Source organism: Streptopelia decaocto, assembly GCF_964273445.1.
Source record: "Streptopelia decaocto genome assembly, chromosome: 7".
In the NCBI taxonomy this organism is placed as follows: Eukaryota; Metazoa; Chordata; class Aves; order Columbiformes; family Columbidae; genus Streptopelia; species Streptopelia decaocto.
Genome location: NC_138661.1, coordinates 67,433,769 through 67,452,020, shown reverse-complemented (window position 1 = coordinate 67,452,020; position 18,252 = coordinate 67,433,769). Strand labels below are relative to the sequence as shown.

The 18,252-nt window shown below is 55.5% G+C and overlaps 1 protein-coding gene across 1 annotated transcript in view; it reads right to left on the bottom strand.

Annotated features, from left to right (window-relative positions):
* The window catches only part of MYRF (myelin regulatory factor), a 50,788-nt gene extending 39,835 nt beyond the window's left edge, over positions 1–10,953 (bottom strand). Inside the window, exon 1 of the mRNA XM_082059407.1 lies at positions 10,827–10,953. Within this exon, the coding sequence (XP_081915533.1) occupies positions 10,827–10,872 (46 nt within the window). The 5' untranslated portion in view covers positions 10,873–10,953. The remainder of the gene's footprint in view (positions 1–10,826) is intronic.
* Positions 10,954–18,252: the final 7,299 nt, after the last annotated feature.

Sequence of the window (18,252 nt, the reverse complement as noted above, 5' to 3'; positions counted from 1 at the left end):
ACTTCAATCTCATCAATCAATTCTCTGTGGCAGTAAAATAAAACACCAAACCTGTTATTCCTCCATGGTTTCTGCATTGCTCAGAGCTGTTATATGGGTCGGGTGAGAAGATCCAGTAGTTCCTTCTAACCTGAAGCTCAGTTAAGCGTCTTTATTATAAGAAAGGATATTTTCAAAGCAGGGTAAACCAGGTGTCCTGTTGCCAGTCCCAAGAGGTTCAGAGCTCAGTCCTGCAGTGAGGACAAACGTCTTAACAACATGAGACCTCCCCACTGTTCATGGACACAAAGCCTCTGGATTTACTGAGCGCTATAATGTTTGCAAAACAGCAAAAATAACCCCACTTAATACACCTCTCTTGCATTGACAAAACCCTTAACCAACAAAACCCACCTTGACCCATTTAAACAACAGGTTGGTCAAAGCAGCAACACGTACACAAGACTTGGCGTCTAGCTCTGCAAAACCAGAGAACTCCACAAGTGTCCTTAAGGCTGGAACTATCCCCAGGGAGCACCCTGAACTCCCGCAACTCCTCAACCTCCTAAAGCTTCTCCCCTTTTCACTCGCTAACATGGACCGTTCACCAGCTGACCAACTCGCATCTTAAAACATGAACCAAGGACACATCAGACCAACTTTCTCCATCCCATTCTCACCATCTAGTTCTCAAAGATCCCTCTCAGTGGGGTTTGGTTTCCAAAACTGCAGAGAAAAGGGTTTAAACAAACAAAAAACCCAGTAAATCCCACTACTTGTCTCCTTCAGAGAGCGTTCAGCCCGCACATGATGTTCTCCTGACAAGGAATTGCTTCAAACTTCTCTCTCTGGGCTGTGAAACCCATCCCCAGGCTGCAAGGTCCCCATGTCGCTGTTCCTTGTGTCCCTTCAGCCCTCCAACGCCAATGAGATGAGTGTTGAAACATCAGTTATCAGTACACGTTCTACTACGCTGTGTGTGACAATTCTTCACCATCCACCTCTCCGTTCCAACCCCCCTTTCCAAGGACTGAATTAAAACAGGAGGGGGGAAGATGGACAGAAGTTCTCCTACTCCCCCCCCAAGTACTTCTCATTGACCCAAGACTTTGATTTGGATGGGACCTCATCAGAAAACAAAACCAAGTTTCTGTTCTTACAAGGAGCAGAACGTTGATTATACAGCGTGTTTCACAAAGATGGACCCGATTTCCAAGCAGTGTAAAGTGACACTGGGTCCACCGTTGTGAAACACCCTGTTTTATCAGCAAGCAGCCAACTATGAAATGGCTCAATAGCCCTTAGAGCGCTCTGTTTTAAGCTTTTGCTTTACTTAAGCAGGTGTTTCATTTCCAATAAAGCCAAAGCACACTTTTTAGTGCTTTATTGAATCAATGTCCATAACCATTACTTGTCACAACAGAAGAGATAAGCCAAGATCAAACGGGCTGATAAGTTGTTGGGTTCCCTGTTTATCTCGATCTCCAGCAGTCAGCTGTCAGCAGCACACGGGATTAAAAGTCATAAATTGCAGTTGTTGATTAATAAGTATTGTCAGACATAAACTAAGGGAATCTTCATATTCCAGATGAAATCGAGTGTATTCTTTATATTACATCCACTTCTCAAGGGTGCAGCTCAGCACAGCCCATGGTCCTTGCCACCAAAGCAGAGAGAAAGCTCACAGGAACTGGGGCTCCAGCTCTTTTGGGACCCCCACCTGTGCCTTCCACAAGCCCTGCCCCATGCCCACCCCCTCCCCACCAAGTATTCTCCTCTTCTCCTTGGGTAAGAAAAGCAGGTTCGTCACTCTGAGTATCCCAAGACAACACGTGCCTGCAATGTTGGGGTGATGGCAACAGACTCTGTTAAAAACCAAAACCAACCTAATTTGCTTCCAGCTAAAATGGCTTTCATTCCTGTTTTTAGAAGTCAGAGATCTCCGCAAAGCCAGACTGCGGCCGGTGGCATCGCTTACTCACTTCTGGTCCCGTCCCGCACCGCTCCTGTCCGTTCGTCCCCGTTCACACCACACGCTGCTCCGCAATCACAGCCCCGCTTGGCTGCTTTTTTCCTACTGATGTGGTTTGCAATGACTCAGGGTATCACTCAGTACATCTCCTTCGATACGCTGCAAACTAACGATGGAGCAGCCGAAGGAAAGAAGATCAGATAGAGCAAAAGGGATGCGGGAGAGTGGGGGAAGAAAGAAAATGTAGGATGAGCCCTGAGAGGCTCAGAAAACTTTAAGCACTGCAGAGACTGACGCCAGCTCTCCTGTCACAGCAACTGGGATGTGAAAGAGAAATATCCAGCAAAACCCGCAGGCGTTTGCTCTCCTTCCAGAACGAATCCGGTACCTCGGCTGCGTGGCCAGGGCTGGCCGCTCTCCCCGATCTCCCTCTCGCCATTTTGAGTAACCGCATCCGAACAAAGTTCAGCGAGATAAGTGGTGGAACCCTGAGGATCACGTTACATTTTCCTTTGGGAAGGAAGCGTTTCATTTGAACGTGCCTCGAATGCGCTTCCACGTGTGCTGGAAGATGGTGGGGAGCACAAGGTTGACCGGAGTGTCCACCTCCACCGCCTCAGACAGAAGATGTCCCCTGGCCCTGCTGTGTGGGGCAAATGGTGCCAGCGGGAGAACGTCTGGAGGATGAGGAGGGGTGTGGGAATCACAGAACCACGGGATGGGTGGGGCTGAAGGTCCCTCTGTAGCTCCCCAGCCCCACCTGCTCACGCAGGGTCCCAGAGCAGATCACACAGGATCCCAGGGGGTTGAATGGCTCAGAGCAGGAGACTCCACACCCGCTCTGGGCAGCCTGGGCCAGGCTCTGGCACCTCCCAGCAAACACGTTTCTGCTCATGTTCACATGGAGCCTCCTGTGTTTCAGTCTGTGCCCGTTGCCCCTCACCCTGGCGTTGGGCACCACTGAACAGAGTCTGGTCCATCCTCTGACACCCGCCCTGAGATATTGATCCATTGATCACATCCCTCTCAGCTTCTCTTCTCCAGCTCAATAGCCCCAGGTCTCTCAGCCTTTCCTCAATGAGAAAGATGTTCCAGACCCCTCAGCGTCTTTGTTTCCCTCTGCTGGACCCCCTATAAGGGGATCTATCCACGAAACCAAAGATAGAAGCCACCAGAGAGCCAAGTGTGGTGTCCAAAGCCTCCACTTGTCAGAGCACCCCATGTCCCTGCAGAGCAGTGTCCTCCCTTGTCCTGCTGACCTGACACGGTCTCATCCCTCCCTGTCCATCCCTAGGTCTGGTACATGCCTGGGAAGCACCGAGCAGGCCCTGGTGGGGGTTCTGTCTCCTAAAGGATGTCACCCCATGAGCTGGCACACGGGAGGGCCATTGGCCAAACACCAGGTTGGGCCCAGAGGCCACCAGCCTGTTTGTGTTTGTGTCCCCAGCCCCAGCTGCTCCCCCGTCCCCTGGCACCGTACACGTTAGTTAATCATTCCTCACACACATTTAGCTCACCGGGGTTCTTATCGGAGAGTGCAAAGTCCAAGTCCAACCAGCAACACTACTAGAAAGAGGAGAAGGGGGTTGTTCTGCAAAGTTCCACTGGAGCAGCGCCAGGGAAATCCCTAGGGACATGGGACATCAAGCCATGGCCCAGGACCCTGTCTGGGCAGCAGAGGAAGGACAGACCCCTCCAGCACTGCTGGGGGTGGACACACAGCCTGGCACCGCTCCCGCCTCCACATCACTCAGGTCGTGTCCCAACAGGAGGAATCCATAAGGTTCCTAGACTAGAAGAGACCACATACCGAGGTTTCCATCCCTCTTCCTTCTCCAAAAGGGGTCTCTTCTGGTTTTATTTCTCACTAAGTGACCATAGGTAGAGATGGAGATGAAAGCAGAGAGGAGACCATTGAGCTATGATAGGAGAGAGCAACTTCCCCGCAATGTCCCTGCTCATGGCAGGGGCTGGACTAGATGACCTTTGAAGGTCCCTTCCAACCGAAACTAGCCTGTGGCTCTATGATTCCCCACACACCACTTGGACGGGCGGCACTTCTCGAGGCCAACCATGCCCAGGAACCATGTCATCCCACGGTTATTGTCCAGCTGGGGTGACTCTGTCCCCTGCCCTAGTGAAGCCTCCAGCGCACAAGGGTGAGGGAAGAGAGGGAAGTCCTGCCTATCCAGCACCCCAAAAGGCTCCTTCTCGACCAGAATTTCCTCCCCACATCCCCGCGGGCTCTTGCGCAAGCCGGGAGCAGCGCGGGTCAGCCGGATATCTGAGTCACCGCCGTGCCCGTTTCCATCCCCCCGTCACACCTCCAGAAACAACACCCTCCGAAGCCGCCCCGACGGCCACGTCTCCCCGCTCCCTCCCGCGGGGCCGCGTCCAGGCATCGCTCGCGGGACAACGACCTGGGGAAGATACATTAACCAGAACACCAGCAAAATACCTCTCGGCAGAGCCCCGGCGGGGGTGTGCACACCTCGCTCCTTCTGAATCACAACCCGGCCCTTATCAGACGTCTGAAGGGATCCACCCTCCTACTAACAGCTCTCTGGCTCTGCTCCATCTTCTGGATGTCTCCTGGCCTTTGCTCATGCAGGAAAGAAAAGGAGTTTTGGGGAAAACTGGGGAAAAAGGGCAGATTGTTCTGCACAACCTGGGCCTGAGAAGCAGATCGTAGAACAGAATCACAGAATCATTTTGGTTGGAAAAGACCCTCAAGATAATCGAGTCCAACTGTTCCCCCACCCTGTCCCTGCCCCATGTCCTGAGAACCTCATGTCCGTCTGTCCAACCCTCCAGGGATGGTGACTCCAGCACTGCCCTGGGCAGCCTGTTCCAATGCCCCACAGCCCTTTGGGGAAGAAATTGTTCTCCAGATCCAACCTCAACCTCCTCTGGCGCAACTTGAGGCCGTTTCCTCTTGTGCTATCACTTGCTACCTGGTAGAACAGACCAACCCCTCCATGCTACAACCTCCTTGCAGGTAGCTGTAGGTGGGGACAAGCAGACGCTGGGAACCTCCTGCTGATGGTCCTGCTGGGATGGAGGTGGCAGCTTCCCCTGTGCCCAGAAACGTCCCCTTGGCCTCGGCCAAGTGCTGCAGAGCTCAAGGGAAGGTTTTTCTCTCTTCCCACCGCTGGTTCAGCCGCAGGATGGAGCTGGGCTCACCAGCATCCTCACGTCACCCGCTCTCCTGACGGCACGTGCTGACCACGACAAGCTGGGTGGGCAGGAGAAGCTGGAGCCAGAGGGCAGAGAGAGGAGAACCGGCAACGGTCCCGCTGGAAAGACAGACGGAGGGGAAAGCAAAGCCGAGCCGTGCGAGGGCCGGGGGGTCGGCGCCGTTACCTGCCCGGATCCAGCGCATCCTGAGCATGGTGGCCGCGGTGTCACGCTCCCGCCGCCTCCCCGCTGTCCCCTCCCGTCATGGTGCTGCCCGGCTCGGCTCGCCTGGCTCCCCGCGCTGCTGGTTTTGCCGTCCCCTCGGCAAAGAGTGGGAGGCGCGGGGAGGAGGCCGGGAGGCTGCCGCCACCCGCCGGGATTTGGGGCTGCGAGGGGATTACCGGGAGGGACGGTCATGTGTTAGTGCTGTACCAGGTTCCCCAGGACCCCTCTGTCACGGGCCAGCAAAGCGCTCCCACGCAAAGCCTCTTACGTCCCCCCGCGCGCCAGCCAGGCCCCGCAGAGACTGTCACCCGCAAAGCCACCGCGGCCCCGCTGCTCCCCAGAGCCGGTTTGGGCGCACGGCACCCGCGGCCGAGATCACGTTGTGCTTTTTGCCTGGGATTCTCCCAGCCTTTCCCCTCCGCCCTTACTCTTCCCACACCAAACAGAAATCCATCCTCCCTCCAGCACGGTGCCGGCTCCGAGGTGCATTTGGGGGATGCGGAGACTGAGGGTCGGACAGTCACTGGACGGGCAGAGGGGAATGGCCAGCGGGAAGCCCAGCTCCCAAAAATCAGAATCATTTCAGTTGGAAAAGACCCCCAGGATCACCAGGTCCACCCATAACCTGGTCTAACTCTAGCACTAAACCGTGTCCCTAAGAAAAAACCATTTTTTCCAATAATTTAAAGAACTAGACGCTGCGATCTGCTGCATTGCTATGGCAAACCCAGGTGCCTAAAAACACCCGTGTGGCCGGTTGTCCTGGTTTATGTGCGTGGTTTCTGCCGGCAGAGCAGCCCCTTGTTTCGCTGGGACTCTTTTCCACAATGTCCAGGAACTGACCCTGTGCCCGTGGTCCAGGGGACCCCCGTGAGCTGTAACCCACAGGGGGTCACCCGACGGCCAGAGCCCCCAGCTCAGGGACGCTTCACCCACCGCCAGCTGGAAGATGAACCATCGCTCCTCTTCCCTTAAGCTCACGGCGTCACTGGTTTACATCAGTGGAAGTTTCACCTGCTAAGCCCTTTCCCACTTGTTCCCATCCATCCCCAAACCCTCCTGCAGGCACACGGGACACACAGACGCGACCCTTATGGCACAGAGCAGTGGACAAGGTGCGAATCTGCGAGTCCTGGGCTCAGCTCTCCGCATTTCATGGTTCTTCATCCAGGAAAAATGGGGAAACGGCCCAGACCTCCTCCTGCAGGGCTGCGAAGCGGCGCTTCCTACTCACACACATAAAGCGCTCCACAATACACAATAAAAATCACCAAGCAAGTAATGAACACCACTAATACATGTATACACACACTCCTCTGGGCAAAAATACCCGCTAATACAAGCACACTCGCTGCCTTGCTCATACAACACCCGGTGCTCGTTGCTCACTCCTGGCTCGGAGGCTCCTGTGACCCCCCGGCAGCACGGACAGACACACGGACGCTGAAAAATGACATGTATTAACCCCACAGGACTCGCACGTCCTCACTGAAATCCGGCCCTTTCTGTCCGACCAGCTCCTGCTTTTCCCAGCTCCATCTCAACCCCAAACCCTCCAAACTTCCAGCGCTGGGAATTCTTTCTCCGTTTCTCGCCCACTCCCCCGCCCCCCGGCCCCGCTCTGCACATCTTTCCCCATATACATTCTTTAACAACCTCTTATCTCATAAATTAGGCGAGAGAGAGCGGGATCCCGAATAGCTGAGCTCTGGCGTCACCGTTTCCCTCGCGCCGGGGCAGGCAGGGAGGACGGGAAGGTTTCTAGCAGGATGCCAGCCAAGGGTCAGCCGCTTTCAACTCCCTGCTTTGCCTTTGATACAAAATACAAATGCTTTGGGTAAACACTCCCAACGCTATGGAAAGACCAGGCTGAGCTCCTGCGCCTCCGCTGCCAGAACCCCCGGCGTCCCACGCTGGGCTGGATGGTGCTGAGCGTCACAAAACGCATCCACCAGCTGTGCCAGCAGAAACCAGGACAACGATGGTGTCCCTAAGCCAGGACACTCCGAGGCCATCGCGCCACAACCGCGCTCACAGCATCTTCATCCCAGGAGGGTGTGAATTATGTCACAGAATCATCACAGTTTGGGTTGAAGGGACATTGAAAGGTCCCCCAGTGCCCTCCCTGCCATGAGCAGGGACATCTTCAGCAGCTCAGGTTGCTCAGAGCCCCATCCAGCCTGGCCTGGGATGTCTCCAGGGATGGTTCAGCCACCACCTCTCTGGGCAATTTACTCCAGTGTTTCACCACCCTCAATCTAAAAAATGTCTTCCTGGTGTCCAGCCTGAATCTCCCTCCATTAGTCTTTCCCCAGCCCCTTCCCAAACATCAAAGCAAAGCTTTGATTAAATGACTTTTCACATCATTCTTCTGCTCCTCCATCCCCGTGTGTTTCAGATCTCACTCTTAAGAGCAGCCAGCTGCATTCCAGAGAAATAAGGAGATCCTGCCCGTGCAAACGTGGATATAAAAGTCCATTTATGCAGAGAAACAGGCAACTGGACCTGAGATTTTGGGAGCGCTCGCTCCCCATCCAAGCCCCGCTCTGCGGACGGGACCTGCTGCGCTGTCGCTGCCACCAGCCGAGCACCAGGGGTTGGGATCAGCACAGCCCCCTCCCCAGAGGTCTGCGAGAAGAGCCCAGTTAATCCTGGCCTAACGCTCTGAAATACGGAGCGATACAGGGGGCTGCGCTGCGGGGCCGCTTACAGTGGGATCCCACTCTAACCTGAAGAAAGCGAAGGAAAGGGCATTCCCAAATTGTTTCGGGGTTTTCAGCCTGCAAGAAGAAACGCCCTTAGTGCAAAATCTCCGCTTGGCCAGAAGATGGTCTGTGAGATGAGAAAATATTTCACTAGAAGAGAAAAATAAGGTTTAAAGATGAGCTCCCCGTCAGCAAGGAACCAGCAGACGCCTTGAAAGAAGTGATGGGGCAGCGAGGAATCAGTTCTACTGATGAATTTATTCCTGTAAAGTAATAATCTCTAACAGATCTATTGTTCACCACTAGATTACGCATCCAGAAACCATTAATTCTTCAGGACAACGAGATTCCAGGGAAAATCTGACTCCGTGCTGCAAAGCCGGTGATTTAAGGCACCGACCCTCGTTTCCGAACAGCAGTGGGTCAGTTTGGCCACGCACCCCTGCCGAGCAGCACCATTAACACATGAACTAAAGGAACGAACCTGGTTTCCTCCCTCGCTGCATAAACCGAACTGAACCGCGATCCTTCGCGGTCAAACTCCCTCGGCTCTCCCTCTCACCCTCAAACGCTGTGTTGAAACAGATGCTCTACAACAGCACCAAAGGGGCGCAGCTGCCCTCACGAAGCCAACGGCCATGCCGGAGCTCCATGGAAAAAGCGAAGCTCGGAGAAGCTCTATAAAGGAAGTTTTATAAGTAAGTAAATAGCAGAGGGTAAGAAATATCCTTCAGCCCCACTTTCCACATTATCGCAGGGACTGGGTGGTTTTAATTCGAAAGAAAGGCAGAAAGAAGCAAAAAGATAAAGATACAAAGAAGGAAAAAGGAAGAATCCCAGCATGGTTGAGCTTGGAAGGGACCTCTTGAGATCATAGAATAACCTTGCCGTGGGTCGTCTTGTCCAACCCCCTGTTCAAGCTGGATCACCCCCAGCACCCAGAAATAACAAGGCAGAGAAAGAAAGAAACCTCCCCCCCCAACAAAAGGATGCGCTGGGGAGGGAGGAAAACTCCACTTCTGCAGAAGAGTTGAAGTCTAACGCCTGTAAATAACGTCGGGGTTTTGAGCAAGTGCTGTGAGGACCCTGGGGAGGTGCTGGGTGCCCAGAGGACAGGGGGTGGGTGGGATTGAGGAGGTTGGTCCACGTGAAGCCCTAAAACTCACACAAGCCCCCCGAGGCTGAGGAGAAGCCGGGTGGGAGCGCACGCTGAGCGCCCGCGGGCGAGGATGCTCGTCATACAACCACAGGATCGTTTCCTCGCTAATCCTGGCACTCCCGGGAACCCAGAACCGCAGCTGGAACAACCAGGGGATGCATCTGCCTTAGAAGAAGAGGAGATGTGGTGCTGAGGCATCGCTCTGAGAGCGTCTGCTCCGTGTGGCGCATCGTCACTCTCCTCCCTGCATTAGAATCATCGAATGTCCTGAGCTGGAAGGGACCCAGAAGGATCACAGAGTCCAACTCCTGTCCCTGCACAGGTCAACCCCAACATTCACACCATGTGTCTGAGGGTGTTGTTTAAACGCTCCTCGAATATTGTCACGCTTGGGGCCGTGACTACCTTAAATCCTTCCAGCAGCCAAAGTGACACAAGGGACAGAGTCCTCGCACCCCAGAGCACGAGCGCTGTGCGTGGAACCCGAGCTCCAGAGCCGACCCCGCACACAACCCGCTCCCCACGGTCCCCCCAGCGCTGCCACCAGCTCCAGGACCTGCTGGTGGGACGGAACCTCGTTGGGACGGGCACGTTGTTCCCCCTCGATCGGCACAACGGTGTCACACCAAATAAAACCCCCGGCTGGCGAGCAGCCTGCCGGAGAACAAGGGGCACGCGGTGCAGGGCGCAGCACCAAAGAAGAAACAAAGACAATGAGCGAGGAAGAGCAGCAACAACAGTCAACAAGGAAGAGCGAAGCGTGCCAACAGAGCCAGAGCGGGCAGAGGAACAGCGAGCCCAGGGACAACAAAGGACATCGGGGTCCCAACACGTCCCCAGACATACAGCTCAGCCCCACCACCAGCAACAGTATTCCACCCCTGCCTGACTGCGAGGCCAAATTCTCTTTCAACCACTTTTCCAGCGTTGGTTTCAGTAAAAGCTGCCTTTGGTTTGCAGCGACGGGGAGGAGAACGGGATCCACAGACGCGCGGTGCCCCAAGGGGTCTGGCCTGGAAATGCTGATGAGATGGGGGGTCTGCTGGACACCACCAGTGTTGGATCTGCTATCTCCTGGAGCAAAGAGGAGCGATTTCCCCAGCAAAGCGCGGAGCCCTGAGCCTGTTCCCAATGTGCTGTGCCCAACACCTACAGCTCAGGGCACAGGGACAGAGGCCACTGGTCTTGAGACGAGCAGAGAGGGACCAAGAGTGTGGCCCCATAGAATCATTTTGGTTGGAAAGGACCTTCCAGATCGAGTCCAAACACAACCGAACTCTAGCACTAACCGCTGAGAACCTCATCACTGTGTCTCTCAAACCCTTCCGGGGATCGTGACGTCTGCGCCGGAGACACAATCAGGAACCCGTGCCCGGTCCGTGGGCTGGTGACGGCCACCCCGAGGTCCCCACCGGGGCGCACACAAGCGTCCGACGTCCCACGCAACACACCCCAGCGCTCGTTTGGGACCCGCGGCGCCCGTGTGGGACGCAACCCGGGCTCAGGGACCCCCGCACGGCTGGACGAGGCGGTAGGGGCCGCCTTAAGCCTGTCCTAGGTGGGCAAAGGCTGCGGTTAAACAGGACGCACACCCCCCCGCGCACGCTACCTTCAAAAAACCGCTGCAGAGCCTCCGTCTCGTCCACCACCTCCATAGCTGTGCCATGCACCGGCCGGGCTACCCCCGGTGCCCGCAGCGGGGCATCCCCCCGGGCCGCTCGCTGCCGCTCCGCTCCGCTCCGTGCCGGGGGGCCCGTCCCGCCCCCCGCTCAGCGCCCCCCCCCGCCCCGCCGGGCTCCCGGAGCCGAGCGCGCCCGCTCGCTGCCCATCGACGGGACCGAGCGCTGCCCGAGCGCTCCGGCCGCTCCTCCCCGCCCCGCTCCTCCCCCGCCTCCTCCTCTTCCTCCTCCTCCTCCCGCCCCCGGGGCTCCCCTGGAATCCGGTACCTCCCCAAAAATCACTTCCCCCCGCTCCCAATCTTTAGCGAGCCGCAGCGCTCCCAAACCATCTATACCCCCCCTCCCCAAATACCCTTCCAGCGCGGGGGCTGGGGAAACAGTTGTGTTTTCTTCCCCAGATGCGCCCACAATCAATAATAATGCCTCAATAAAAAAAACCATAACAGTACAGTATCTAAATGAAGTTACAGTGATCTGAGCACAGTTAACCAAACGCGGAGCCCCTGCCAGCCCGAGACTGTGGGGCCATTCTCTTCGGGGCAGATAAAGCGCACAATGAGGTTTTGTCCATCCCCACAAACCAATTCAGAAGGGCAGATTCTCTTATATATATAAATATATTTTTCTCGCTTGCACAGCTGTGCAGTGACCAATTCTTCTCTTGGGGAGGGGAGGGGGGCTGAGGTTTGGGGATAGTAATAGGTCTATTATTTCGGGGATGGAGAGAAAGAGCTCAACAGCCCTTTTTTCTTCTCTCTCTCCCTCTCTCTTGCCATTAAGACAATTGTTATTCTCTGTTCCCCGCGCCCCTTGTTCCTGCACACACACTCACCTCCCACACCCACAAGCTGCATGGGAAGGAAGCAAAAAACTCATTTTCACCCGGAGCCTAAGCGCTAGTCCAGGCCTAAACCCGGTCAGGACTGGGTTAGATGTTGGGCTGTATTAGTTAGACCCCAGAACCAAACGCTCCTGCTAAGGATTCAAGCCCTGATGGTCAGTTCCCCATCCTCCCAGCAGCACGTTATCCCCGCTCAGCAAGAAGTGAAGAAGTCAGGAGTAAATCCCCCAGTGAGCACAGAGCCCCCTACACTCAAATTTCACTCGAGAACATGTTCACAGGCACATTCAGGACCTGAGAATCCAGCTCAGTGCACTGATCTTGCTTGCAAAACCTCCCAATGCAACGTTGCCCGCTCTCAAGTCTTATTCTTGTGCCATCGGGTCTACGGAGCATCCCCTACACGTCTCAGGGCCAGTTATAAATCCCAACAGTGGCAGGAGGGAGCTGGAGCTTCAGCGGCTCCGGCACAATAAAACAACAAGGGGAGGCCAAGGCTGTTCTGGGTCACTTCACCGGTGCTGCCAAAGCCAGCGAAGGGACCTGTAAACACGCCGAGCTGGCCGAGGAACAAGTTCCTGCGGGGGCATCGGGGTCCAAAAGATTTGAAAGGCAAATGACCCCAAGATCAACCTGCCCCAGGTTTGTAACGGGTCTTTGCCTGGGATTCCCCACCCCACGGTGCAAACTCCTGCGTGGTAGCTTATTGAAAATAAAACCGCAACACCTCTCTCCTTAAACAGCCCTGCAACACATCCTTCCCATAACATGGCACAGACCAGTCTTCCCAGTCCCAAAAGGACACACATCCCGCTAACGAGACTGAAAAGTCATTTGAGAGCAACCCACTAACGATGCAAATTGCGGCACGGCGGCTGCCACCCCAGCAAACCCTCCTCCCCATAAATGTTCTAAGTATAAAGCACACCGTGGGGGAGCGGGATAAACAAAACACGCGTTTCTATTGTCCGTGCTATGAAGTTATCGCACAAACAGACAGGCTGATGGCCCAGAAATCATTTCTGAAGCCACTCGGTGCCTTTGTGGAACAGTGTTAAACCCCCCAGGTGTCCGTACCCAGAGCTGCGCTATCTCAGCAGCCAGCAGGAACCTCAACGCGGTTCCACCTCCGTGGTACCATCAGCACAGCATCATATCGTAAGATCCACCGGGGATTAAGAGACTTCCACCCACACTCTGCACCGGGAAGGCAGATGTTAGAGCAGCAGCACTTGTCCCGCTCTGCGCCTCCAGGTCTTAAGTCACTTTGACCAAACTCCCCTGGGTGGGTTCACCTGTTGTTGCTCCCTCCCTGGTGTCTGAATTAAGCGAGGCCCCCACGGCCCGTGTCCTCCTCACCTTGTTTTGCTTCACGCGGGTTCGCCTCTGGGTCCCGCTCAGCTCTCTGCCCAGGGATCGCTGCCGTCTCCCCTCCGGACCTGATTAGAGAGATAATGCAGGTTGGACACGCGTTGCTGGTGGCACCGAGGGACGTGCCCAACCTCACTGCTTCCTGAAAGGGGAAAGAGCAGCTGTTCCCACACCGCAACGAGCTCAGAATCCAGCACGTCCAGTAGAACCCTGGCCCGGGTTCCAGAGAGGGGGTGGATGAGACACCCCAGGCCAGGCTGGACGGGGCTCCGACAACCTGAGCTGGTGAAGATGTCCCTTCCATGGCAGGGCTGGCACTAGGGGAGCTGGGGAGGTCCCTTCAACCCAAACTATGATGATGCTGGAGGGGGTCCAGAGAAGAGCAACAAGACTGGGGAAGGGACTGGAACATAAGACCTATGGGGAGAGGCTGAGGGAGCTGGGCTTGTTTAGTCTGGAGAAGAGGAGGCTTAGAGCTGAGCTCAGCACTCTCTAGAACTACCTGAAGGGCAGTTCCAGCCAGGTGGGGATTGGGCTCTTCTCCCAGGCATCAGCAATAGGACAAGGGGCCATGGGCTTCAACTCTGCCAGGGGAAACTGAGGCTGGAGATTAGAAAGCAATTCTGTGCAGAGAGAGTGGTCAGGCATTGGAATGGCTGCCCAGGGAGGTGCTGGACTCGCCGGCCCTGGAGGGTTTTAAACTGAGACTGGACACAGCACTTAGTGCCATGATCTAGTCAATGGGCTGGAGTTGGACCAAGGGTTGGACTGGATGATCTCTGAGGTCTTTTCCAACCCAGTCAATTCTGTGATTCTGTGATTCTATGATTTCAGGGTCAAACTTGTATAACCCCCAAGAAATACTAGAGAGATCTGAACCCAAAAAACCTAAGAGGCGTCACTCCGACCCGCTATTGCTGCACAGAACACAGGGGACAGACACGCAGCCCCATCGCAACGTGCCGTTCGTTCTCCTTCCCGCTGTCCCCCCTCTGCCCGTCCCCTGCTGTCCCCTCCCCACGCACATGTCCCCGTCCTTCCCCCGTCACCCCCTGTGCAAACACCTCCCTGCCCAGCGCCGGCACGGGGGCGGATGGACGTTACTCACGGAAGGTGCGGCCGCTGCTCCCTCCAGCGCTGAATCTCAAAGTCCAATTTAAAACAAAAAAATAATTGAGCGGTCCCCCCACCCCACCCCACACCCCACACCCAACCGCAAAGCTCTTTAGTGCGTCTTTATCTCCGTCCCGGTGCTCAGCGCCGCAGGGGCACGGGCTGCTGGACACGTGCAGAGCCCTCGGTTCAGATAACACGAGGCTCGGCTGAGCAGGAGACGGAACATCGATCCAGGTGGGGCTGCGCCACCAGACGCCAAACGATGTTAACTAGCTATTGGAAACATATTTGGTGTCTCTAATGGTTTATGCGTTATACACTCCGAGCGTGCGTATATCCTTTGTTTTGCATATTAAGCCTATAGAGGTTCTCATTGTGATCTAAAGAGCGCTCAGGTGACTAGAAACGTTGCTGATTGACACCAGTAAACCAGGCTGGGGCGGCGGGGCTGTGTCCCTCTCACAGCCGGTGGTACCCGGCGCTTCTCCTTCCCCAGCCTTAAAAAATCACACTGTGCACAAGCTGGGCCTCCCCAAACCTCAGCCTGCGCCCATCGGCCTCATCCGCGTTTGAAAGAGGGACGTTAAGGCAAGGTTTATACGTTTTGCACAGCGTTGAATAGGATGCACTGAAACCACCAGGTAGACTGGAGTTAGGTGGCCTTGTTAACTATAGAGTTTTCTGAAGGGCAGGGTAGGGGCTGCATCCTAAGAATACACATTATTTTAGACGAGATGACCCATCTGAAGGGTTTTATCCTCGAATGGAGTCTCTGTGCATTCAGGGTGAGAAGCAGAACCAACACAAAGCCCTGGGCACAGTTCTGCTCCAGCGGGACACAGCACGTTGGTGGGCGAGCCCTGAAAACGCTCCCGTGCTGTTTATTTCCACCCCCGTTAGAACACACAGGCAAGCAGAAACAAATGAAGTCGTAAATAAGATAAACACCCTGCGTTTTGGCACGTTTTAAGTGGTTAAGAATGAAAATAAGCCAATGTACCTACCTGACCCAAATTAGCGTGAGATGGCACGGGCGGCAGGGACAACAACCCGTCCCCAGGAGCTGCTGCGGCTCCCACATGTGTGACACCCACCAGCACCAGGGTCACCGCTGTTCGGGTGGGAAGGAGCTGCTGTGTCGAGATCTGATTTGGGGACGGTCCTTGTGGCCTCACCTGCGCTCTGCAGAGTTTCTATGAAATGAATTGACGACGGGAGGCTGGTTCGGGTCCCACTGAATTTGATGGAGAACGTGTCTCCGCGCCACCTTCAGCCACCTACCGCTAAGCTTCACCTACGTGGGGAAAACAAGCATCTCTAACACCTTCAGCCAACACCTGAGACTGAAATCCCACCCAGCCAGGATGGAGGAAAACTGTTTGGGAATTCTGCTGGCGCTGGATTCAGCACCTTGAGGCTGAGGCACCATCTGTTGGATCAGTAGGGCTGAAAAGTGGGTTATTTTGTGGTCTCAAGGGTAGAAGGTGGTGAGATGAGGCTCAGATTTGGACCTGTATCTGGCGGCGAGACCCCGCGGCCGGCACACGCAACAGCCGCCAGCAGGTGTGCAGAGCTGCTGAGAGGGTCTGGGAAGGGTTTGGGATCGTTCCATCCCATCCTTACCTCACCTGGTGGTCTCGGGCAGGGGAAACGCTGCGGTCTGCACGGCTCCAATGGAGGGATGTTTGAGAAATACGCTCCACACAACTCCCTTTGTTGGAACTCGCTGCCTTCCTCCTGGTCTCGTCACCATCGGGCCCTGTCCGAGGGCACAGAAACGCAGCGGGAGCGTGAAGCGGCGGGCGAGAGGTGACGGCAGCGCCGGGACAGTGTCATTGGCTCCGGGGTCATTGGCCTCGGCATCGCCTGTACGGTCATCGGGGACGTGTGAGGTACAAACCAGATGGATCTGCCTGTGTGTGGGGAGCAGCCCGACCGCGGGGGCAAACCCGCTCCCCACACAGCTTGGGGCTGTTTTATTGTAGGATTGCGGAATCATTTTGGGTGGAAAAGACCAGAGTCCACCCGTTCCCCAACCCCTGGCACTGCCCCATGTCCTGAGAACCTCATGTCCGTCTGTCCAGCCCTCCAGGGATGGTGACTCCAGCACTGCCCTGGGCAGCCTGTTCAATGCCCCACAGCCCTTTGGGGAAGAAATTGTTCCCACATCCAACCTCAACCTCCCCTGGCGCAACTTGAGGCCGTTTCCTCTGCTCCTGGTGCTGGTTCCTGGGGAGCAGAGCCCGACCCCCCTGGCTCCAAGCTCCTTTCAGGCAGTTCAGAGATCAGAAGGTCTCCCCTCAGCTCCTGTTCTCCAGCTGAACCCCCAGGTCCCTCAGCCGCTCCATCACCCTTGTGCTCCGCCATCCCCTCGGTGTTCCAGCTGTGACCCTGAACAGCCACCACAAAGGCCAAGGGAGGCACGGCTCGGTCAGCCCAAGGACACGTGTCCTCCCAGCGCCTCTCTCGCTGGCGGCCGCTTGGGCCGCGAGTGTCCCCGTGCTGTCCCCCCTCAGGCGGGGACAGGCGGGACAGCGGAAGAGGCGGTTTCACCCCGCACACCCGCGGCAGCTCCCACGGTGCGGGAGGTGGGAGCCCCGGCCGTTATCTCCTCTTGGCGAGGGACCCACGCTGATAAATCACCCCCTGGTTATTCATTAACTGCAAGAGGTTCTTTCCCAAGATGGAGAGAACGCCACCACTGATTACAAAAAATAAATTTAAAGGATGGGAGTCGGCGAGGGACACCCGTTCTGGAGCCTCTGGCTCAGCTCAAGCGCCTCTGCCGAGCAAACCAGCCTGGACAAGCCGGGCTTGGCTTCCCAGAAGCTCCAGGGCTGGACGCACAGCAGCGGCAGGTTGCTGCAAAGCCAGAGAAACGCGGGTGCTGCCAAGAGCCCACGTGTCCTCACGTGCGGGTTCGGAGCAAGCGGGCACTGCCCCGTCGCTGCTCCAGCACCCCCTGGGCCTGTTGTGCCGTTGGAAAGCGCTGGGTGATCCGCAGCAGAGCCCCGAGTCTGCAGACACCACCCCCGCGGGACCCTCCCACGCACCCAGCGCCCTTATTGCCCTGAACACCCTGCCCAGCAAAAATCAGCGGGTCACGTAAGGCTTTGTGTAACCAGAACTTCTGAAAAGCACCAGGTCATTAAATAACCTTGATTTAAACATGTATTTTAAACATCCTCTCTGCGCAATCACCCTCAGATCCCTGTTTAACGCCTTTTCCTCTCTCCTGGCTGAAGTATGATCTCGCATGCTGGAAGAAACAAAAACCCCAGACAACCAAAACCAACCCAACCCACCCCTCTCCAAACCAAACCAAACCTCAACCCCCTGATTAACTGCTTTGTGCAATGCTGGTTCCTATTTACAAGTAATTAACAATTCCACCCCAGCTTTACCTCCTCACATATCCCCATTAGTTTTCATTCATTTTCTCTGCTTGCACCAGTCTGGCTTAGAATTGTTGGAAAACGTGTTTTCTGGTGTAGTTGTGGATGCTTTACGGCCAACGGGCTGAAAAGCGCTTTTCTCAAGAAGCTGGACATTCCTCCTACGGCCACAAACCCACCGAACAGCCCGAGAGTCTCCTCGGCAATAGCGGCTGCATCCCTCGCCACGCTCCGTAATTCAGGCTTTTAATAGTAAAACCGGTTTTAAAGCAACATCCACCGTGGCTGCCGGGCACACATTCATATATTTTTCTCCTTAGTATTAAACCAGTCCCTCCTAAGCGTGGATCACTTGATGTTTATCCAAGGGCAGGATCCAGAGCGCTGTGTTTCTCTTCCCCCAGGAGAGGAAGCATTTACAGAACAGGCAACATCCCTTTACGAGCCTGATAGAGCTGTGGGCAGGAAAAACAACCACAGAGCAACCCTGGAGCATCAGGCAGGCACTTACACATACCAACACTTTTTATAGGCTTTTTTATAGGAACTCAGTAGTTGAGCTACCTTTGAGCCCTTAATTCCCCGATAGCACTCGGTCTCTTCAGGAGCCACCATAAAACCTGCGCCACGCAG